This window comes from Monodelphis domestica, chromosome 5 (genome assembly GCF_027887165.1).
Source record: "Monodelphis domestica isolate mMonDom1 chromosome 5, mMonDom1.pri, whole genome shotgun sequence".
Lineage (NCBI taxonomy): Eukaryota > Metazoa > Chordata > Mammalia > Didelphimorphia > Didelphidae > Monodelphis > Monodelphis domestica.
In genome coordinates, this window is record NC_077231.1 from 237,765,552 (window position 1) to 237,790,367 (window position 24,816).

Consider the following 24,816-nt stretch of genomic DNA (forward strand, 5'->3'; position numbering starts at 1 on the left):
CTTTATGATAGAACTCATTGGGCATTATTACCACATTGCATTTCCTCAAAAATGCTCATATCACTCCTGCCATGTACTATTTTTGTGATGTTGGGCAGTTTCCTTAATTTCTCTGGATTTTAGTTTACTAATTGCCATTCAATTAAAAACATTATTAAATGCCTACTATGTGCTGATCACTATGCTGAACACTGGGGACACAAAGAAAGGCAAAATGAAGAGAGTGGGCTAGGGGCTCTCTAACTTCCCTATGTGTCCTGAATCTACAACCATATGAATGATGAAAAGAAATAAGAAACTACAAAATTTTAAATCCTCAAAGCCCTGATGAAGCAGATGGAAAACATGAAAGGAGAACACAATGGAAGATTAAAAGGATCAAAGTGGCAAATTCTTTTGTTCCATTAAGCACACTATACAAACCTGAGACTCTGACCTGCTCATGATGACATTTTAAGTAGCTTTCAGTGTTCCAAGTGTGATATCTCAAGGCAATTACGCAAAATGTCAAATATCAAATATGTAACGATTGGAAAAGGAGATCAACTAGCAATGACTCCTGATGAACAACAAGGGTAGGTTTGGCCTTCAGAGAATGGGCACGTCTATAGATGTCTTCAAATGACAACACAATGAACTTTACAAAGGGAAAAGTCATCTTTAGTAATACTCCTTCTCTATAATACCAATAGAGAAGGATGCAAATTATATGCAGTTCCAATTGCTAAAAAACAAAACAAAAACAACCTTGCTGTCTTAGAATCAATACTGGGTTTCCAGTTTCATTTACTTTTAAGGACCATGAATCTATATAAGAAGTAAAAAAGCATCTAATTTGGGAGGTATCAATTTAACCATGTGACCCCTTCTAGATCTCAGAGTTATAGGATTCTCCTTCAAATTAGATTTGTCCACATTAAGCATGTAGTGAATACCAATAAACATAAACAAGAGGAAAAAAAGGTCCTGTTTTCAGAACTTGCAATCTCCAATAGAAGTGCAGGTGGGAGAGAGAGACCTTTTAATGTAAAAAGAAAAGTAAATTATAAAAAAGTCATTCATGAGATATTGGCCAAATCACTTTATCTCAATAGATATAACATTTATAAAGTATGAGACATTATTTATCTCAGAATTCTTACCTGGAGTCCATAAACTTTTATACACACACACACATATATATATGAAACTTTTGTAATCCTATACATTTCATATGTATTTAAAAATGTTATTCTAAGAAGGGATCCATAGGTTGCTTTAAATTGCCAAAGGATTCATGACAGCAAAAGTTAAAAAACCTCATTGTAAATAATGTCCATGGTCCCTTTAAGTTTATACATTATGATCTCATGAATATTTTCCAAGAAAACATTCAAAGGAGGAGGAATTTTAGAGCAAAATAGAAGAAATTATTTATATTTATTTATACTCAAAGTGATTTAATGAAGAATTTTTGTGTTTCTAATAATAAAGAATCTTGATGTTTCTAATTTTAGAGGGAAAATTATCACAACCATTGAAATGTTCTCAAAGATCTCTTTGATCCTATGTAATACCAGGATTCTACAGTAGACTTTGAGGAAATTCATGAAATGGTGTCATGGATTGGGGGTCTTTTTAATGTAGCATTAATGTCCTGCAAATTGAATGAAAGTGAAAATTTTTATTTCGTTTGGTTTTTTGTACTTGTTAAGTCATTTCAGTCATGCCTGACTCTTTGTGACCCCATTTGAGATTTTATCCATTCCTTAAAAACACAAGGATTTAACTGAGAAAAGGTAATTTGATCCCATCTAGAATTTGGCCCATTCTTTAGGTAACAATTAGTAGGAGGTAAATGGCATATGCTAGATTCCAACACTTTATGGAGTAAAGTAATATACCATGGGATATCTCTGGGTAAAATGAAAAAAAAAAGAATCTGGCACCTTTGATTTCTGAATTCAGTGAGCTGAATCAGACTTTATTGTTTTATGTTTCCTGCATTCTAAGGCCCTTCTACCTCTCACTCTATCAACTTATGAATTTTGTTTATTTAGGACTCATGTGTCAAGAAGAGAATGATATTCCATTCCCTCTGTGTGTTCCAGGGGTCTTCCATTCTGTGTGCAAGGGAAAAGCTATTTCCATATGAGGGATCATGTGGGTACCAGAGAAAAGACAAAAATAGGAAAAATAAAAGATGGTCCTAAAGACATAGACAAGCAGAGAGGTGTCAGTGCAAGCAGGAGACATTCATATCCCTGCAAACTTAAAGGGAATCCAGCAGTCAGTCAGCCGAAAAGCATTTATTAAGCATTTACTACGTACCAGGTACCAGGCTAAGTTCTGAAGATACAAAGAAAGGTCTGAACATGATTCCTGAACTCAAGGAATTTATTTTCAAATGTGAAGACAATATGTAAACAATGATGTATAAATAAGATATAAAGACTGTAAATGGAAGGTAATATCAGAAAGAAGTCATATGCTTGATCATATGGGTCGATGAGTATATAATTGGGAATGTAGACTCTAAATGATTACTGTAGAGCAAATATTAATAATATGGAAATAGGCCTTGATCAGTGACACACTTAAAACCCAGTGGAATTGCTTGTTGGCTATAGGAGGGAGGTGGTAGGAAGGGAGGGAAAGAATATGAATCATGTAAACATGTAAAAATTTTCTAAATTAATAAATTAAATAAATAAATTTAATTAAAATAAATGATAAAGGCCAAAATTAGGAGATGAGGTGTTATAAACAAAGAAAAACAAGAAGGCCACTCTAGTGAGGGAGTGAAATATAAGAAGATTGGGAAGGTAGAAAGAGATCAGTGAAGATTCTTACACTGACACAGAATAGAAAGGAAGTACCATGAGGCACCTGAGTATGATAAACAGAGAGCAAAAAATAGAACACCAAAGGCCAAAAAAAAGACAGCAGAGAAGGGGCACATGGAATGGAGAACTATAGGATGAACCAGAACTACAGAGCAAAGAGGCAAAGAATCTCAACACAGAAGAGGAATCCTGTACTTTTCTCTATGCTTCATGTGGACTGTGAAGGTTCTGAGGGGCAGACACTAATCAACTCTGCATTTACACCAATCTACAAAAAAGAGTACTGTAAATTGGATGGATTATATGGGGCTGAATATGTTTTTGACTGTCAATGGACTCTGTGAAGATTGGATTTGGCTCTCCCCTGATTGTAACAATGAAGGTACTTACCTCGTCCTTGATTGAGAAGATTAAATTGTAATCCCCCATATATTTTTAGATTTTAATCCCCAAAGAATAAAGCACAGTACTTAAAGTTGAGTATGGAGATCTACCCATTTTGGATTTTAACCACAAATGGTGTGAACAACCATTCATTCATTGAGTGGGAGGTATGTTGCCCCCCCCTTCCCCCCCCCCTCCCGTGAAAAAGTGGGCAGTCCTGGAGTGGAGCATCGGCTGTGATTGGTAGGCATGAAATTTAGGGGAAGTGACGCAAGAGAAAAAGGCCTTTAAAAGTGGAAAAAGAGACACTTGGTCTTAGAGCGCAGAGAGACTTGAAGGGAGTCACTTGGAGTAAAGCCTGTTGAGTTGAGGCTGATAAAAGAATCTGCTGATTGAACTGACAACTTGGTGAGTGTAAAGGCTGACTTCCTTCCTTGCCCTTTCTACTGGGGCCTTTGGATTTCTACCTGGCTCAGAGGAAGGCAGAGCCTGTCTGCCTGCCTGCGCTCGCGCTCGCGTGCTCGCGTTCTCTCTCTCTCTCTCTCTCTCTCTCTCTCTCAAATATTCAGTTCAACCATAAATTTGACAATCTGGCTGACCACGTCAATTGTGATGAAATACCCTCAATCTTCTTAACTTTCCTAAACTTTTATTTTATTGTGACTATCCCAAAGTCAGCTTTTAATAGCTTATTTTGATCAGCTGTAGAGATAAGTTCAATTTTTTTTCCTCTCTCTCCTTAAATTAAATAGAACACAGCTGTTTTAATCTTAGCAACAGGGCCCTAAGGTCCTATCTGGGGGAGCTGTTTCTAAATCTCCCTTGCCTTAGAAAACAAGCAACCTAACTAGCCAATACTCACTGACAATACTAGCTAACTGGATTGCTCTTAAATAGCAGTGAGGGGAAACCTGGAGAAAGGAGCCCTGCTAGAGAGAGTGATTGTATTAAAGTTTTAGCCTTGTCTCCTTCTGCCCTTTCACCCAGAAGAGTTAATTGGATTAAAATTTTTAAAAGGGCCACACCCAAACACCTAAAAAAATGTGGTTAGAGCCAGAATACAGTCATATTAACAACTGGTTTTTAAGTAAAATAACCAAAATTGGACACATGTTGTTCTTTGACTATTTCACAATCCTAGAGAATGTATGGCACTGGCTATACTCCACACTGCTCCTGGTTGGGATCTTAATTGTTGGAGCTATAATATCATATCTATTTTTCTCTAAGAGAAACCTGGAAAATACCATATATAAGCTAGAGAATCAGATAGGAAAATTGTGTCAATCTCCCCTTGAAAAACCCATTTCCCAGTCAAACCAACCAATTGTTCGTTCTACTACTCAACAAAATGTGGAACTAAAAGCTCAGCTTGAGTAACTCAAGTTTACTGTAAATTGTGAAGGAGAGTTTGGGGGATATCATGGCTTTTATAAAAAATGATGAAATGAATTTAAAACCACCTCAGAGTAGGAGTGACTTATCTCTCCATACTTCCTCATTATCAGAATCTCTGTCCCATCCTGCTCTACACAATAGGACACCTAGTTTGCAAGCCATTCCCTCCCATACCCAACTTACTCCTTCCCCTACTACCCAACCCACTACTCCCTCCACTCATGCCTCCTGCCCCACCCCCTCTGCACTGACCCCTCCCCCACTCATGTATACTCAAGTTTTGCTTATCTAAACTATAGAGAAAGGGTGGGGCTGGGAGATAATAAAATAAGTAAATCTGGCTTTGCAATTTATCTTTTTTATTCAGTTTTGTGGATTAAGAATATCCGTCATTTCCTGATGATACACTGTTTAGAGAGTAATATGAAAATTAATTAACATGCTCTGAATGCCAATTAACTTAGGTCAAGAGGAGATGGCCAAGTAATATTTTTGGTGATAGGTTTAAGTCTGTGAAAGGGTTTTGAGGTCCACTTGTGCTTATGTCACTAAATGATCATCTTGGTATGTCACTCCCTATTGGCAGAACTTTAATTTCCTCATCTGTAAAATAAAAGAGTTAGCTAAAAGCTGGGGTTCTTAACCTAAACTTCATAGTTTGATTGCCAAGGAGTCTAAGGATTGATTTTGGTGTTGGATGGGACAAAAATCACATCTTTATTTTGATTAACATGTACTTTTCCCTTCCAATCCTATGTATTTGATTTTATACTTTTAAAAAAATTCTGAAAAGGTGTCCATAGTCAGTTTTCCAAAGAGGTCCAAGACACAAAAATGAAGAACCTTTAGACAAGATATTATCTGTGGTTAATCATGGTTTTCTTATTTTGCATCTATAAACCACAGTTACATAGAGAAACAGAAGGACACATATGCTCCTAGAACACAGGTTGAGAACTTTGTTGTTCTAAATTAGAAAGTTTTAAGAACACAGATGGCTCCTTTGCTTCATTCTATTGTGTTCAGTTTCCCTTGCATGCAGAGAGAGGTTTATAGTCAAGGGTTTGCTGATACTAAACTGATAAATAATTCAATTCAACAGGAACCTGGGTTGCTTTTGGCTCCTGCACATGGTGATGTGTGTATACAGGGCACAAGCCATTGAAAACAGTCCCTGCTCCAGAGATCAGGTGGATGAGAGAGTAGTTGGAACTGTTTGCCAAAAGGTATAATTAGATTTCGAACAGGGCACAACATTTATCTACACTCAAATATGAATGGCCTTCTCTTAGCATTATAGAGGCAGCAGGTGTTTTCTTTCAAGTGAAAATGACCTCAAAATAGCCAGATTTTCTTCAGAGCAAATGTTCAATGAAGTTTTCTGATTCAAAAATAAAAACCACCATCATTATCAAAGGGACACTGATTAGATGCACCTCTGAGAATGGAGAGCAGGCTTTACTCTCTGAGAGTTTTCCATCTAAAATTGGTGTTGATGACAAACAGATATATATGAAGACAAGCTGACACAAACTGTATAAACACAGAAATTAAGATTCCCAGAACAGCACAGTGGTCAAGTGGAACATCTAGCTTGATTCATTTCACAGTAGCAATATGCAATACTAAGGTATTAACAGTACTTCCTCATAGACTAATATACCAGAGCTTCAAGGAACCTAAGTAATCTTAAGTCTGACCCTATATAACCAAGGAAAATGCATTTGGCATCATTATTTCATATTCTTACAGCTGGAAAAGGAATAGTTTGGACCTGTATGGCTCTTTCAAGATCTCTGATTCTTTGAGGGACTCTTGTATTCTCATTATTTTTATATTTGTATTACACATTTGTGCAAGAGAGTGGATGAGAGAAGGGGTATTTTGTGGTGGTGTCCTACCTGAAAAATATACCATAAGAGTGACATACCAGAGAATGCAGTTCTCTTTTCCTGTACCACTACCTGCACAGAGAGCATCCTTCCTAATCTATATTAACTGTCCATAGAAGTGGTATCTGAGTCCACCTCCTTGCAAAATCTGAAAAAATGTAGGTCACTGAATTAGCATCAAAGGATAAGAGGAAGGTCCCTGTATGCCATGTTGTAGGTTGTGCCCACACTGAGACTTGTTAGAATGAAATTTGCCAGTCTATTTTTAAGTCCCTTGTAGAACTGATGTCAATGTGTACCTGGTCTTCACAGGGGAATCTGGAGATGTTCATAAGCTGATTCATTTAATCAATCTTGGCTTTATACCAGTGGCCTTTCTGACTGTTGTATCTAATGGTATTGTCAGTTTTTGCAGAGGCTGGTATGAAAAATGGTCTTACTTTGAGTGTTTGAAATTGTTAAATAGTGATTAAATTTCCAAAGTGCCCCAAAGCATGGGACATATTATAGAGAAAGTCTAAACTAAAAGTTAGAGAAAAGTGCATATATGTGTATTCCTTTTCCATTGGTTATTGGTTCAGGAAATCTTTCTTTAATCTCCCCATATCATCTCAGCTGAAAGTACTCTTTTTCTCTCTCTCTTGGACCCCCAAAATTTTAACTGTACTGATCAAGTAGCATATACCTTTATTACATTATTATGTTGTGAATTAGCTGGTCATTAGTCTGCATCCTGTTCCTACTAGGAATGAAAAGTGTTTCAGGAAAGAAATTATGATTTCTGTTTTGTACTACATGAGATATGTCAAATACAGATTGACACACAAATATCAGTAACCTTCCCTAATGCAGCTGAAACAGATTAAATGTAATTGGGAAGTATTTCCCAAAGGAAATTAAAGATGGAACACAGATATTGTTAACCTGTGGTTTTTCTAAGTCAATATTAATGGTCCCCATTTTTTTATCTGAGTTTGATTCCACTGTATTATATGAAACCTTGAATTAATTATATGCTCAAAATATTTAATGGTATCACATTATCAGTGATTTTTAGAATTGTGTGTTTTTTAAAAAAATGATCCATGGCCAGATAATGAGTTAGGGTTAGTGGTAGAAGTTGAATTCAACATTTTCCTGACTCTAGGTCTAGGATTCTTTCCAATTGACCTTCATGTTGTAGTTGCTACATGGCCATATGCTTTGGAAAGACTGAAGCTCCCATGATATAATTTGCTACATCTAAATGAAAATAATGGAAAACAGGTCACACATTGATCCTCTACAGAAAAATGCTGTGAAAACTTCTTTAACAGAATTATTCTAAAAATAAAAAATTGTAATTCAGTTGAAATGCACTTCTGTCCTGGAAAAGTTTCCCCCTCCCAGGAAAATGCTGCCAGGAAGACAAATAAAGTACTCAGAATCAATGACTGCTTGGAGACTGGTAAGAATGAGCCTTGGGGTTCTAGGGCAGGAAGATAACGAGGATACTTTACCATCTAGTGTACTCAGAGGGTCCTTGGCATCCCCAGGAACAGATGATAATTTTTGAACTGACTTTTCAGAGCCAGGATTTAGATCTCTCAATCCCGTTTTCAGGAGGAAAAGTGGTTTTTCCTTCACATCCATGCTTTCCTCCTCTTTGGAGAAGGCTTCATTGTATGTTGGAAGAAACCAACTACTGGAATGAGGGCTACTCCGAGTCCTTCCACTGGGTCCTTTGTCAGGGTTCTCCTCTGCCACATTCTGAGCCATGTAGGCCTTGAGAGCAGCTATCAGATTCTGTTTGTCAAGATCTGGGTCCAGGTTGTAGGAGAATGTGTCTGGCTGAATTGGGCTGAAGGTCCTCCGGGAGGGATTATCAGGATAATTTGGATGGGATTTGGGAACATAGGTCAGTGCAGGGGTACTTCCTCTGGCCTTCTGAACTATGTAATTTAGTAGATGTTCAGGAAAGATGTTGTTCTGGAAGAGATGGATAAAAAAAGAAAGTAAAATTACTTTTACAAGTCATCAGAAATTTGTACTAATGTCATATTTCTTCTTTCTGAGTCTATATCTGGGACTGAAGCTTATACAAAACTCTACACACACACACACACACACACACACACACACACACACACACACACATACTCTACCAAAAAAAAATAACTGCTCAGCCTGATTCTCATCCTATTGATCTCATTTTCCACTTCATAGCAGTTATTAGCTTTCTTGATCTAAAAATCAGTTCTCCCCCATATGGTTGCCTGTCAACTCTAGGCACGTCTCGAAGAAGACCCCATAGGGTTTTGTCTAGGAGTTCCCATTGGATTGCAGCATCTTTCGTCTTCCAATGAATCATTTCAAAAGTATTATTCCTTTTAAAAACATTATTCAACATCAGAGTAATTGCAAGGACCTCTCATTTCGTGACAAAAAGCTCCCCAATAAATGAGCTATCTTCTGGCCAAAATTGGTTTTTAAAGCTTGTACCCAATCTTCGATTTTCCCTCACTCTGACTTGATTAGTAATTCTCTTCAGATGGAATGGCTCATACACTCTGAATCTGCTATAAGAAAAACAGGCCTCTAAAGACATTCCCACTTTTGGGGTGGGCTGACTCGATCAGAAGTGTCAGATTGGAGTAGATCTTTGTTCTATGCAGCACATACTTCTGCCCATGATAATATCCCCAAGGATGAAAGTTTCACTAAAATAGGCAGCCCTGAGTCCTGAGAATCCTTAACATCCCATTAACAGTCTGATATCAATAACTTATCTGGTGATTGGGGTTACTGGTAGACAGAGCACTGGGCTCTATCCCAGAAGTCAATAAAATTCCTCTTCCTAGCTTCAAATCTGGTCTTGGACACTTACTAGATGGGGGACTCTGGGCAAATCACTTATTCCTATTTGCCTCACTTCATTTGTAAAATGAGCTGGAGAAAGAAAAGATAAACCAATTCAATATCTCTTAAAAAAAAAACCCAACAAAACAAACAACCAAATGGGGCCAAGAAGAGTTGGACAGGACATAACAACAACAACATGAATAGATTAACACCAACAACCAGCATTTCTATAGTGCTTTAAAATTCATATACCTCTTGATATATGGTATCTCATTTGTTCCTCACAGCAATGCTATCATTATTGATAGTAAGTACTGTCTTTATCTCCTTTTTACAGATGAGGAAATTGAGGTTGAAAGAGGTAAATGATTTACCCAACTATTAAGTATCTAGAATAGGATTCAAATTTCAAATGCAAAATTGTATCCACATTGTAACCTCTTGGTGCCCCATAATTAACCATGAATTTACAAACCAAAAAAACAAGAAGAAACCCTTAAAAATCTATTCATATATTCTATCTGTACTCACACCTAAGGAAACAGAAAGAAGATTGGACTTAAAGTCCCCAAATTGAAATTCAAATCCCTTCTCCAAGACTTACAAGGTTTCTGACTAAGCACTCTTCATTTAACCTTTCTGGGCCTCCATTTTTGTATCCATAAAGAGGAGATGACAAAATGACCAGATTGCATGGACACCTAGTGTTCAAGTGGTAGTCCCAAGACATTCACTTGAAAGCCACTGACAAGTCATTCAATCTCTCAGGACTCCAACCAACTCCCAGATGCTACAAATAAGAGATGAGTAAATAATATGCATCAGTGGAAGGAATCTCCTCCCCTCCCTGCCATCCCACCCCCACCCCAGGAAATCATAAATTTGGAATAGTCCATTTTCCTTAAAAACAGATACTTCCATCTTCATAGGTATGTAAAGAAGGAGCTTTATAACTCAAAGCTACAGACATGTTATTAATGTTACTACTTTGTATGTGTGTGTCTGAGTGAACGTTTTGGAATGAAGGTGATTATCATTCAAGGAAGCTTTGTTTCTACTTAGTTTAAGGATTCAGATTCAGTTCAGGGTTGGACTTCGGGGTGAGATATAGGTATGCATTTGTCAATGATACTGCAGAAGAGTTTTCATTAAAGTTAAGACTAGATGATCTCTGAAGCAACTATAAAATTCCATCATTCTCTGTATAATACAGGAAAAGGAAGTTGAACTGGATATTAGGATACTTTGGTTTTATTCCTTTTTCTCCTACTAATTATCTGTGTGTCTTTAGGCAATCTATTTAACTTCTCTGAGCTATAGTTCCTTCATTTGCAAGGGAAGGGATTGGACTGAATGGATGCTAATGTCCCTTCAGATTTTTAAACCCTATGATTTGGGCTGCTCTTCAACATTTTCAAACACTTCTGAAAACTGATTCATTCATCTGTTTTGGCTTTAAAAAATAAAAAAGAAGGCAAGATTCATTAGAAAGAGAGAAAAATCTAAAATGCTACAACAACAAAACAAACCCTCAAGCAATTTCCAACAAATTGAATATAAGTGTCAATCTTGAGCTCAAATATGAACTTACATGGAGAAGAGACAGTCTCTGAGCACCTAGTCAGGTCACTGCCCTGGTGACTTGGGAGTCAAAGCAAAAAGATATCATTAAAGTGGCTATGATATTCCTTTCTTCCCTAAGAGTATATTCAAGCCTGTCAGGTCCACTCAAAGAGTCTTTAATTACAGTCAAACTCAGAGAGTTTATACAGCAGGCAAAATCAGGTCTGGAAACAGTTCATTTAAGAAAAGCAAGGAGAAAAGAATTCCATAGACTGGGTTAAACAACTTGTTTGGAGTTTATTTGCTTTGAGAAGCCAATGGAAATGAAAAAAGAAAGAAGAATTTTTTAAGAGAACTATCTGGTCTTCATCAAACAACAAATAATAAACATTTATTAATTTCACATCCCTGAGGTTCAGTAGTTTTATCTATAAAATGAGGAGTTTGAACCAGATGACATTATAGGTCTTTTACAATTGTATATGGTACTCTGCCCCTAGCGCATCATATAATATTGAGCTTGCCTCCCAAAATTACATTCACACAATAACTCCAAATATGGGTTATGCCATTACTTTAAGGACTTTAAGGCATAATTTGGAGAAGTATTCCGATTCCTACCTTGGTGCTACAAAATCTCTCTCTTCCCCTCCTATTTTAAGTGGAATTTCATTAAACCTTCCTTTCCCACCCTCTATTTTCCTTTCTCTGCTTTTCAGATAATAAAGTCATTTAGGAATGATTTTTTAAGTATCTACTATGTGTCAGACATTGTGCTTAGCCACTGGGATTAAAAAAAAAAAAGTTTAAGGTAGTCTCTTCCCTCAAGGAATCTCTCCTTTCTCCTATTGTTTTTTATTTCTTTCCAGGAATAAAGGATTCATAGTCAGAGTAGACAAATAGCCCTTATATTCCTTTTCCTTTCTTTCTGAATTCACAGATATTCAAGAAGCTACAACTTTGGAATATCAGTACCTATTTTTGGTAATTTCTTAAAGATGAAGCTGAAGATTTTTTTAATGTACCTGGATCACTCTGAGGATGTAAGGAGTTTCCAAAAATGTCGCTTTATCAATTTCTAACTTTTTTGGCATCTATTTTTACAATATGTCTCCTTCAAATTATATCTTAGAGACATCTGGTTTAATCAACCTGGATAAAGTTTTATCTTTAAATTGCATGAAGCTTTTAAGTACTTGTCATAAACTGCTACATTAGTCTCCCTCTAGAAACTGACTCCAAATCTTGCCATTAAAGTAGCATGTGCTCACAGAAATAGCTAAATACAAGAGAAATCCAGTTAGCTTTCCACAGGAGAAACATATAAGAAAGCAGATGTGGAGTTAGTAATAGTGTTCTCTCTACTTGAATTTCCATGGCAAGGTTGGAGCAATAAGAGCCTAAAATAAAATTAGTTTTTCTTTTGTAAATACACTGTCTCTTAGCAATACACATTAGGAAATTAACTATTGGATTCTTCTAAAAGAAATGCTCATGAAGTCTGTTAAAAGTAAGTACTTTAATTGGTCTTAGTTACATTCAAAGACAAGTCATTGGTATTGGCACCTTTGACAGTTCGCCATCCCATAGTTTTTGCAAAGGTGTCAAAAGAAACTAGCAACCAAAATTTGGACTTCTCCCCCCAATCAGCACAGAAAATGATCAAATATTCTGGTCTGTCAGACTAAAAGTCCTCAGGCAGTTTGCAAGCACACTTAATTCAGGAGATGCCTGCTGCTGGCATGACAAAGCATGCCCCTACTGGACTGTCCCCACACTTCCTAATGAGATGATATTGACAATACCATCAAATTGGTGTAAGACTTGAGAACACAGAGGGGAGTCTCAGGAAGTCCAAACCTTGCTCTACAAACAATGGTACTTCAATGTCATATTTCAGATCTCAATCTAAAAATCATGCTGCCTTTACTTTGCCTTAGACAAGTTCATTCCCTCTCCCTCCTTCTCTCTCTGTCAGTGTGTAATAGCATTTACAATGAAAGTAGCATATGGGAGCTGTGAAGGAGTGAAAGGAGAGTGGGAAGGACTTGCTTTTGCTGAATCTGGTATTGTTTTGACTAGAGTTTTATCTCATGCAGAGGAACTCATATTTGGTGTTCTGGTTTATATCCTGACAGCATCACAGTGGAAATATAAACCTTTCATTTTAAAACTAAATTCCAGAAATGATTTTATGGTGTTAACAGAATCCAAAGAGTTGAAAAAGCGTAAAGTTCTATATTATTGAATGGAGCATTTTCAGGGTCCTATGATAGTAATTTAAGGCATTTGTGTATATGGGTATGCCCACATATATATTTCTATATACATATATATTAGATAAGGAATTAAAATGTTGCTCATTTGACTGATTGTGGCTTGAGAATTCTGTATAGTCTACAAGTCTTGGCCCTTTGTTTCTTATTCTTGAACCATGATTCCCAACAAATTAAGACAAATTATTTTTTAATTTAGATTTGCACAGAGATCTTACCTAGTTCTTCATGGGCTTTTTCTGACTTCTTATCCTCTAAAACTCATAATAGAAAATAAGCTGCTAAACCTTTGCTTCCCTCAATTTGCTTATCCAAAAAATAAGGAAAAGAATAACATCAATCTTCCATTTTTTTTGTGAGGATCAAATGAGATAAATGTAAAGTGCTTAGCACAGTGATGAGCATATAGTAAGCTCTATATAAATATTAGTTATCATTATCATAAACAAAGTGATATTTTTAGAAATCCTTTACACGAATACTACAAAATGAGATAGCTGTGTCCTTTGTAGACATTTCTTGTACCTTTTGACACAAGTTAAAACCTACTTGTCCAATTCCTTTATGTGCCTATTCTAGGAAAAATTCATTCTTCCATAGAGTTTTAATCTATTTTTGTCTTTTCTTTCTATTTACAGTAAGACTACCAGTATTGATAAGATTCATTTTCTCTCATAACATGTTCAGTGGACTGAGCAATGAATATCTCACATTTAGAATACCAACACCAAAATGACTGTTTAGAAACAATCTAAAGAACTGTATGATTTTTAGCATGCTTTAACTTTCTTTTTCTGTCACACTTCAGATATAGATAAGATTAAACAAGAACTAAGGACCATTTTATATTTTTCCTTGCTTTATAGATTACCAAGGGAACTGGCAAATATTAATGTCACAAGTCTCCTTCATTTCTCTATAATATATGGATAATAACAACAATTATTATTATTACTGTTGTTCATGATGATTGTTTTAATAATGAGAATTTATTAGTTAATCTAAGAATAATTTACTTCTGAGATATTAAATGAAACAGATATCACATGAGTATGCCAATACAAGCCTTTTTTATAGAAACATTTCACCTCTACAGCCAAATTTTAAGGACATGTCTGAATTACACCAAAATTAGGCAGATGGACAGTTTGAAAGATAGTGGTTGGTTTAAGTACAAAAATAGTTTTTGTTGCTGTTATACAGAAATGTGATGATGTTATTTTGCAATAGAATGTTTTCTACAGGTACACTTTCCTCCAATGCAAGTTAACAAATTTCTTTAGACCTCAGTCCATTAATTTATAATGAATACAAAAAATATATTATATGAAATTTCCCAACTTCTTTTTGCATGTATTTTCAGCACAATAATTGCCATGTAGGGCCCTGAGAATGACTAATAGGAAAGCTTTTGATTATGCTGAATGTCTATTAGATGTAAAGACTTTCTAGCAAATTAGAAATGTATTCCAATGCCCATTCTTCAAGTGGCCAATATACCCAAGTACAGATGAATGTATCTTAATCTATTAGATTGTGACATCTCCACTGGAAGTAAGGAAAACATGGATGTCTCAGTTGGTCGTAACTCAATAAGAATCAACAGTACAATCTTTCAGAGAAATCTTGCAATGAAAGTTTCACTGAAGTATACAAAAGCATTATGCTATGGTGGGTAGAGCTCTAACCTTGAAATCAGGAAGAAGGACATTTAATTCTCCACCCTAAATCATATTGCCTGTGTGACCTTGGATGAATTACTTTATTCCTGCATGGCCTCAAGCACTTCTCTGGGACTATAAGCTCCAAAATAGTCTACTATCTACATCAGCAGTTCTCAACCTGTAGGTCACAATCCCGGTGGGGGTCAAACGACCAAAACACAGAGGTCACCTAAAGCCATCAGAAAATACATATTTCTGATGGCTTTAGCTGCTGAGAAATCGCTCTACTTTACAGCAAGATCTCGGAAAGAACGGGGACCCTGCTGCCCCCACATTGTACTAATATTAGTTACTTATCAGCAGTCCTCCCCCTACAAGGGGCAATGGATTTGCCCTACAGGAGACTGGACTCAAACAGAGACCCAGAGAGAGCACCCAGTTGCTGTCTCTGGTGGGGTTACAAAAGAGTCCTGGAGCAGATAACTCCTGGAGCAGATAAAGGAGCTGAGTAACCCCAGCAAAGTGAAGCCTCAGCTCCAGCTGGAGGGAGATGACAGGAAGAAGAAGGCAGTGTCTGTGGACCCTCTCCCCAGGCAGAACTTACTTCCCACCCCAGCACTCAGGCTGCCTCCTGCTGGATTAATATTTCTCAACATATAATTAAATGTTTTTGTGATTAATCACTATATTTACATTATGTTTGATTTGTAGCAATGAGAATACATAATGCATATCGGGTATTTACATTCTGAATCAAAACTGTAGCAAAATTACAGTTTTGAAGTAGCCACCAAAATAATTTTTTTGGTTTGGGGTCACCGCAACATGAGGAACTGTATTGCGAGGTCAAGGCATTAGAAAGGTTGAGAACCACTGATCTACATTGATGGAAAGGGTTCCTACACTGTGAGTTCTCTACAGTGATGAAAGCAGTGAGTCCAGAACCTCTCCCAAAGCATCCAGAACCAAGTTCTCTTTCCAGGGCTTCACTGTGGCATAGGGATGATCCTGCATTCTTGAAGGCTATGCCAATCAAGAGCAAACTAATGCATATCTATTGTATGAAGTCCAGCTGGGCTAAATTGAGAGACTTATCACTTGGTTACCCTTATGGAGAGGGATGTTTTGTTTACAATACCTTTCAAAGTCCCAGTACTAAATTATCCCCACATTAAGATTGTGGAAGTGATGTAAGTACCCATATAAATAAAATATCACCTTTGCAAAGTAAAATCAGTGAAGTATACTGAAGAAAAAAGATAACAGACCCATAGTACTCTGTACTAGTTAGACAAGACATGAAACACTACTCTCATTCTTAAATATCATATTTTGGAATGAAATCATGAAACTGTAACATTTCTGGAGGAAAATGATCAGGATCTAAAGTGTGCTGAAGCCAAGTAATAAGAGAATCATTTTAAGGAATAGTTTATATTTACCTTGGAAGAGGGAACATGGGGTGGAAGTGGAGTCAAGTATTTGAAGAGGTGTTATGAGAGATAAGAATTAGATTTGTATTGTTTGACTCCAATGAATGGAAGTTACAGAGAAGTACATGTTGACTTTGTATTAGAAAGAGCTAACAACTTAGATTCTTTCATAAATGTACTGTTTCGTAAAGAATCTAGTTCACTGCAAAGTGGAGATTAATGGAGGATAAACATTAGTAGATGCTGATGTAGAGGGGATTCATGAGCAAATATCAGAGTAAGATGACATAAATTCTGCTTCAAACTCTACGATTCTAGAATTTTATTAGCCTACAATGGGGAAAGGATATACTTCATGAAAAGTAATAATGAATTAAAGTTAAAATTAATTACCTTTCTCAACCATAGCTTTGATCACATCTTTTTGTCACTCAAAACTACAAATTTCTGGACATTACCTAAGAAACAAGTTCAAACCATTAATCTTGGCTTAAACCATTAATCAAAGCTTACCAAAATGTTGGTCTCATTTCTCTGCTTAAGTTTGTCTTCAATCACCCTTGTGGAGTTTTTCACTCTAGTTAATATAGTCCACTCACTGATCCCAACATATGCTTTGAACTTTCCTACCTCTATGTTTCCATTTTTGCTTTAACATTACTTAGAATGCTTCTCCTCCCTTTTACGCCAGTTCAAGCCCTTCCACTTAATTGCAATTTTCCCATCCACAGTGGTTTCTTTTTCCCTTCAACTCCAAATACAGTTTTTGTGTCTACTATCATGTGATATGTTTTCAAACACTGTTATGAATTATCTCTTCTTATATAACATTTCACATGTTTATATTCTCTCACTTAAACTAATTTGCCTTGCCAGTGTGCAAATAGAGATTATCTTATATTTTCACATAGTCTGTAGTTCTGAGTATTTTGACTTGTATAGTGAAAGTCTTTTCTAAGCACAATCTTTGGGAACTCACATGAAATATTAAGCCAGCTACCTCACTTCCAGAGTCTGATTCTTTGTAAAGTCCACTGAATAGGTTCTTCTCCATACCTGTGACAGAATAATTGTGTCCATGATATCGCACTGTGATTTAAAGTCAGATGATGATTTTAAGACAGATGATGCATATTATATATTAATACTTTTGTGGAATAGCCAGAACCTAGGAGGTGATGGCAAATATCATCATGTTTCACATCCCCTCCATCAAAGGTGGTAGGTTTGAAAATTGTTAACTTTCTCTTTAAGCTCTTTAAGATGCAAACTCTGTACAGTGAACTAATGATCTTCACTACTTACTATTCCACAAAACCTTAAAAATTCTTTTACTGAATCTGAAGGCTAGAATCACTAGCCCTCACATTTCTCAAGTGGTACATCAACTTTATATTAAACCAGAAATCAGAAATAGACACTATGCAAAATCAGAATAGACACTATGGAATATAGGCTACCTTTCTTTTATTTTTTAAAAACAGATTTGTATAACATTTTATTTTTAAATCACACCTATATTTTCTCTGCAACCTCACCTGACTCCATTAGCAGAGAGCCATCATTTATAAAAAAGAATTTAAAAAAACTATAAGAAATAAGAGAAAAAATCAACAAAACTGACAGGTCAGAAAAGTCTGGTGATATATATCGTATTTTATACTTGCAGATTCCCATCTCTTCTAAGGAGTTGGAGGAAGTATATTCTCATACCCATTCTTTGGGGGTCAAGCTTGGTCATTTTTATTTCACAGCATTCAATTTTGGTTATTTTTTGGTTGTTGTCCTTTCCATTTTTATTGTTATAAAACCAAGATTTTTCATGTTAGAAAAAGTATTTTTGGTTGTAGGTCCTAAAACATAAAGCTAGAGAGTACTATAAAGGAACAGTCAGGTAACACTGGGATTGAGAATTCTATTTCCATTCCTAGGTCTTAGACAGGTCATTTAGCCTCTCTATACCATGGGTTTCCTTATTCAAGGATGAAAGGACATTAGCTAGTGTTAGCCTCAAAGAACTTTAAAACTGTATGGAACCTTAAAGATCATCTAGTTCCACATTCTTCTCTTTCAGACAATGAAAGGAGACCCAGAGAGGTAAATATTAAGAGAAGGAAGAGAGGAGTTATTATCAGTTGCCATCTAAAGAATAAAAAATAAAATGTCTCTATGAAGGACTTTTTAAAAGTCAAATGCTATGAAATACTAAAGAAGATGTTTAGATTTCAAAATATCTACAAAGGACAGCATGATGAGAGCATTCAAACTTCATTATGTAATACAATTCAGGTGCCAATGGATTTCAAGAAACAGCAAAAGTTTTGTGTTCTATAGCCAAAAGAAACTGTTTGCTACCATCAGCAGTTCAGATGCCTTACTAACATTTTGATTTGGTGATCAATAACAGTTCAATTAGGGTGCCACAGCTTTGAGTTAGTTGGCCTGATTTAAAAAGAGTAGTGATTTTATTCCCCATGGCTTCTTTTATCAAGCAATCAGTGCTGAGACCTCCTAGGAGAATAAATTCAGAATACTCTCCAGATTGTCTATAGTGGATTTAGATTTTCGATGACAGAGGAATTAGAAGTGGATGATTTATAAAAGCATCTACTGGTAATTGCTTTGCACCCCAGAAAAGTCAGCAGCATGTAAAACCCAAATTGCAACTGAGGAATTTCATCAGCCAAGAGAAGAAAGGCAGCCAAATATAGTCCAAGCTACTTAATGTGGCCAAAACAGACCAAATGACATTTTTGGCCACATTCACTGATAAAGAACAGGCATGTTATATTTTCCTTGGTTCAGAAGACAACTTCTGCCTAATTTAAAGAATCCATGGTTTCATTGTTGGGGGAAGCTATTGTGGTTCCTCCTTCACTTTCATAGAGGTCATAAGAGTAATGTCTAGACTTGCCTATGATTTGGATTCAAGTGAGGCACAGTGGCACAAAGTTGTTGGTCTCACTTTCGCTTCCAGGGGCAGTTAAAAAGCCAAGATGACTGGCAATGACCTGCCAGATATAATGGTATCACCTTGGGATCTTCTTCCATGTCTTACCAAACTCTAAGTACTCCACAGCACCTTTAGTTTTTGGAATAAATTATTCTGATCTGCCCATGGAGGCTTCACAGATCTCTAGAACTTGGTACATAGTCTTGAAAAGGGTTATCTTATGGCTAACAATTTATCAGCCTATAGGCAAGCTGGGAGAGAAAGTACTTCTTCCAGCTTAGTTAGGGTTTTCCTCAGGTAAGAGAAATCAAATCCTTGTCTCATCCATTCTTGAAGTCTTTCTCCTTCATATAACAAGACAGAGAATATATTTCCTGACACCTAATCAAGAACCCAGGATGCCCTCTACAACAAAATGGCCCCTCAAAGAAGAACTTTAAAAGGGAAGATATATAAGAAAGATATCATAAAACAAATCTTCCTCTGAATATAAAGATGTTAATGGAGGAAAAAAAAAACATTGAGCTACAGATTCATAGATCTGGAACTTGAAGAGATTTCAAAAGTATCTAGTCCAATCTCCCTTGTTTTACAGATAACAGGGGTGGGTTACCCCAGGTTCTATCCTTTGAAATTATGATTTTAAATTAGGGAAATGGGAGGGAATTTTGTTGCATTTTTTGAACCTAACCCTGTGTGGCTAGGAAACTGGACCACCCCTACCTGCTGCTTAGAGACCCTTTAATGAGAACTTAGGTTATATTGACCAGAAACCCAATTAGATCTGAAGGAAGCAAGGCATTTTTTCACAATTGTACATATCAAGCAATCTATATGTCTTATCTAAAAATCAGCTCTGTACTGGTTAATTAAGTACTGTTTCCATTTTTCTTTGATTGAATATAGACACTTGGGGAAAGTGGGACATTTCTTCTGATTTCAGGAAATCATATATGTTCACTTTCTCCTTCCCAACTTGGAAAGTCCCTAATCTTTCCTCTAATTACAAATCAGATTGCCAACTTTCTTTTACCCTGGATACTTGGCCTCTTTTAATTAAATGGTCCTATTTGATTAATTGTTTTTAATGTATAAAAATCTGTCTCTCTTTGTATTTAAAATCTAGCTATAAGCTAAGGAGATCTAGTCCTGATTTGTTATGCAATTGGAATGCATTGCTTAATAAACTGATATGCTTGTAAGCTCAAACCTTTGTTTCTTCAGTTATTTCATCTTTCACCTGCCACAGCATGTTCTGGTTCCCTGATTACTTGTTATGTTCCATTAAGCAAGTGACAGTGATTTTTTTGAACCTCAGTTTCTCCCTTGGCACAGTGGTCATAATACCTGCCCTTCCCAATTCACAAAGTTCTTGAAAGGATAAAAGAGAATGTACTTTTAAAATATTTAAATAAAAGGTAACATTTTTTGCTGAATTTATTTTACACTTAAAAGGAAAAACAATGTACAGCCTATAAATAAGTAGTTGCATATACTATGTTCTTTTTTCTCTTCTGTTTTAAATATGAAAATGCCCATTTTAACTGGTGTCTTATTATTACAGAAAAAATAAAAATAAAGATGAAAACTATAATTTTTGTTCTCTCCTAACAAAATATAAGTTCCTTGAGAACAGAGATGGTTTCATTTTTTGCTTTTGTGTTTCTAGGGACTAGTGCAATGCATGGAACATGGTAGGTATTTGACAAATACCTTTTGAATGATTGACTGATCTGTGGCTTCATTAATGCAAATAATTCTTAATGTAACAGAGTTAAGAGAATATAAATATGGTGAGTGGGGAAAGAGAGAGAGACAGACAGACAGAGACAGAGAGAGATAAAGAGAGCTCTATATATGTTAGCTGTTATCATTACTATTATTGGACCCTTTCTCCAATGCAGAGGAGGAAGAAGACTTTGTTATTAAAAAAAAAAAAAACTTTGTTTGAGGACCCAGCATAGCTCAATATACTATTCTCCCTGAATTAGGAAGGTTGAGTTGAAATATATTGTACTGATTTAATAAATCCCTTAAGTTATACACATTTTCCTGTTAATATAATGACTACTGTCTTCGTTCTGCATCCTAGAAATAAGCAACAAACACTGAGTTAATGAAATTCTTGTTTCTATATTAGGAGCCCCATAGGATCAAGCAGAATATCATAAGAGACAACCTGAAAAAGTCCCTTTTTCAGCTGTGGGAATTTACTTTCCTATATGAGAGTGACTGTTAGCTGTTCCAATTTGACATCATATACAATGTCTCTTGATCACTCATAGTATGAAACATTCAATGTTCTACCACCGACTTCCACTTTCAGTATGATTTCATCATTGATTATAGTTTACTTTTTTATATCTGACTGTCCCACCTGCTCTGTGGACATCTCAGTTTGTTGTTAACAGTGAGACAATAAAGCAGAGATCTCTTTTTAAAACTTCCTTCAGATGTTTCATGTTTCACATATAGTTGGGTTGGGTCTGAGTGTGGAGTTGAATTTTTGGTGGAATTCCCTGCCCAGTGGGTAGATTCTACACCCATGTGATTGTTTTATTTCCCCTTTTCATAAAGAAGGCTATACTGTAGCACATGGCAAAATGGAGTGAAGATGTTCATCTGTGTCATGTGCTCATGGAACTTATACATCTGGAACCATCTTTAAAAAATCATTGGGTAGACCAATAATTAGAGCTGTAAAAGACTTTTGAGACCATCAAATCCAATGCCCTTATTCAGATGAAGAAAGTGAAGCATGGGTATTCAGGGTCACACAATAAGTACCTGAAGCAGAATTTGAACACATATCTTCTTAAGTCCAAATAGTCTTTCCACAATGTTTGTTCCAGAAGGAGAAAAATGGAGTCTTTTGGTAAAATCCAGTGTCCCAATCTTTTTATCCTTAGATAATAAATGTTCCTGTTTGAAGTAAACTGGATGTTCCTACTTGTGTGAAAGGAAGGATGGCATTGTGGATACCATGCTGAATTTAGGAAAGGGTGAGTTCAAATTCTGCCTTGCACATCAGTTAGTTGTGTAACTATAAGTTATTTACCCTCTGCTGGCCTTACTTACCTCATTTGTAAAAGGTAGAGAATAGCAGCAATTGGTTTAAAGGGTTACTAATGATACTAAAACAAAATAATATGCAGAAAATGCCTTGGAAGCCTTAAAGTGCTATTTAAATGCCAGTTATGAATGTTACTATTTTAGGTCATTCTGTAGAGAATAAGATGTGAGGTTAATAACAAATACAGATGAACCTAACTTTACCTTTTAGCTTGGAGGAAACTCCCCTTACTGTGACACTTCTGCCTATTTCCCCTCCTTCTTGCTTATCCTGAATCATTTGCCACTTTTAATGAATTTACTCTCTCTCCCCACTTGGACTGCTAAAATAGTCTCTGGGCTGCAGCCTGGTTAGTGGCTACTGATTCCATATAAACACTAGAAAGACATAATGTAATGCATCCATTTAAAGCACTCAGAAATCTAGCTGTACTAACTAGGACTGAGCCCAGTTACTTATCTCTTCTATTAAAGAAAGAAAACAAAGAAGAGAACATTATGCCCCCAAAGTTTATATATTTGTGTGTATTTACTTTGACAATATTTGAGAAACTTGGGAGAAATGTTGGTTAAAACTGTGCTGTTAATCAAAAAAACTCAAATTTGCATTTCTTGGCAATACAGTTCATATAAGAGCAATTGCATTCATAGGATGCTAGGACATTAAGCTATACTGAAAAATATACCTCACACTTAAGAGTGCCTTCCTTTCTTTTCCTTTTTCTTTCATTCTTAAATTAAGTGACTAAATTTAGAAGTTCTAGACCGGCTTTAAAATACATACTAGCTTATTTCATTGAGGCAGATCATTCATTTGAAAATGAAAACGTCTCCATTGGACATACAGACACAAGGGGGAAAAACTGTCTAGTGCCCTAAATTAAACTTTCAGGCAAGGACATTGGAAGATCTTGGCATCATCAAGACATTTTCCTTCAGGAAGAAGAATGGAATTATGGAAAGAACATTGGATTAGAAATTAGGGAACCCAGTTGACTCCTAATTCAAGCTATTCCACTTAGTAGCTATGTGACTAGGTAAGTCATAATGTCACTAAGTCTCCGTTTTATTATCTAAAAAACAAAAATAACATCTGAACTGAGCACTTTGCAAATGGCATTGTGAGGCAAAAGACAAGATGACCATATGAAGTATTTTCCTAGTAATAGATTATAGAAATATAAAGCCTTTGTATTAAGAGTAGAAGGCTATCATAGAGAGTTTTGAGAAAGCAGATTCATATAAACTTCAAGACTTCAACATCATAGAAAGAGCCGCTGAGGTCAAGGAAGAAATAGTAGGGAAGAAATAGTAGACAAGGAGGTACTTATTTCCTCCCCAGGCTTTTCTTCCTTCTCCAACCTTCTGTATAGACAGTGTTATGTGTTAATGGGACATTATATGACATGACTTTCTGGGACATCATATGTATTCTTTTTCCACTTAAAAAGATATTTGATCCATAGAAATATCAACCCATTCTAAAACCTGATCTGAAATTGCATTAACCCAGAATGGATTCTACTTCATGCACTCACTTTGCATTTCTGGGTATTCCTGCCAGGCCTAAAGTTTTTCAGAGTTATCCTCAGTAGGAATGTTTAAAGATTTCCCCTCCTAGCCTCACTATTGTAGCAGCCACATCTACCTTAAACTGGAATGACCCCAAATCTCAGGAAGAAGGATAATAATTTTCATCAGAGATGCCAAACTCCTGAGTACTGCCCAGACCAGAATTAAATGGAATTGGGAAATGTTTAGCACTATAAATCAAAATACAATACATTTTATCTAGTTACTTTGGTTTTCTAAGTCAATATACAGTCTGTAGGGATCTGTTTCTATTTGAGTTTGACATTACTCCTGTAGATCCCTGAAAGGAAGATTACAAGTTGTTAAAGAAGAAAACATTGTGAGCAAAAAGAAGAATGGGATATTAGGTGTCAGGAGATATTCTTCAATCACTTATCACTTTACCTCTTGGTCCTCAGCTTTCTCATCTCTAAAATGAACTAATTAAACTCCAATTTCAGGAAGGCAGATGATGAAATATCTTTGTGGTTGTTATCTTCCTGACAAAGAGGTGATGGTTTTAGGATGCAAAAGCAGTCCCACATTTTCAGATTTAGAAAATATGGGAATTTGTTCTCTTAAAAATATTTCTTTCAAGAGTTTTCCTTTTGTTTTGTTTCCAGTGGAGGAAGGTAGTGGGGGTGGGGGGGAAGGATGAATAATAGAGATTCATTTAAAAAAAGGAAAAAGGAATTGATGATTTAAAAATTCACATAAGAGAAGCAAAGCTAGAGGGATATACAGATGAATAGCATAACTTTGAAGTTATAAAATACTGAAATGGGAAATATAAGTCATGTGATAAAGATCTGCAGTTTCATGTACAATAATATTTTTTCCATCTATTCTATATATAGAAATGTTAATTTTATCTGGAATTTACATTCAGAATAAAATTATTTTTAAAAAATAATCATTTTTTCCTAGATCTTCTAGAACATCA

The 24,816-nt window shown here is 35.9% G+C and overlaps 1 protein-coding gene across 3 annotated transcripts in view; it reads right to left on the minus strand.

Moving 5' to 3' along the window:
• PTPRN2 (protein tyrosine phosphatase receptor type N2) overlaps window positions 1-24,816 on the minus strand; it is a 1,540,336-nt gene that overhangs the window by 876,319 nt on the left and 639,201 nt on the right. For all 3 annotated transcript variants that reach the window (XM_007504686.3, XM_056800889.1, XM_056800890.1), the window contains one exon: window positions 7,999-8,467. In XM_007504686.3, coding sequence (XP_007504748.1) covers window positions 7,999-8,467 — 469 coding nt within the window. The remainder of the gene's footprint in view (window positions 1-7,998; window positions 8,468-24,816) is intronic.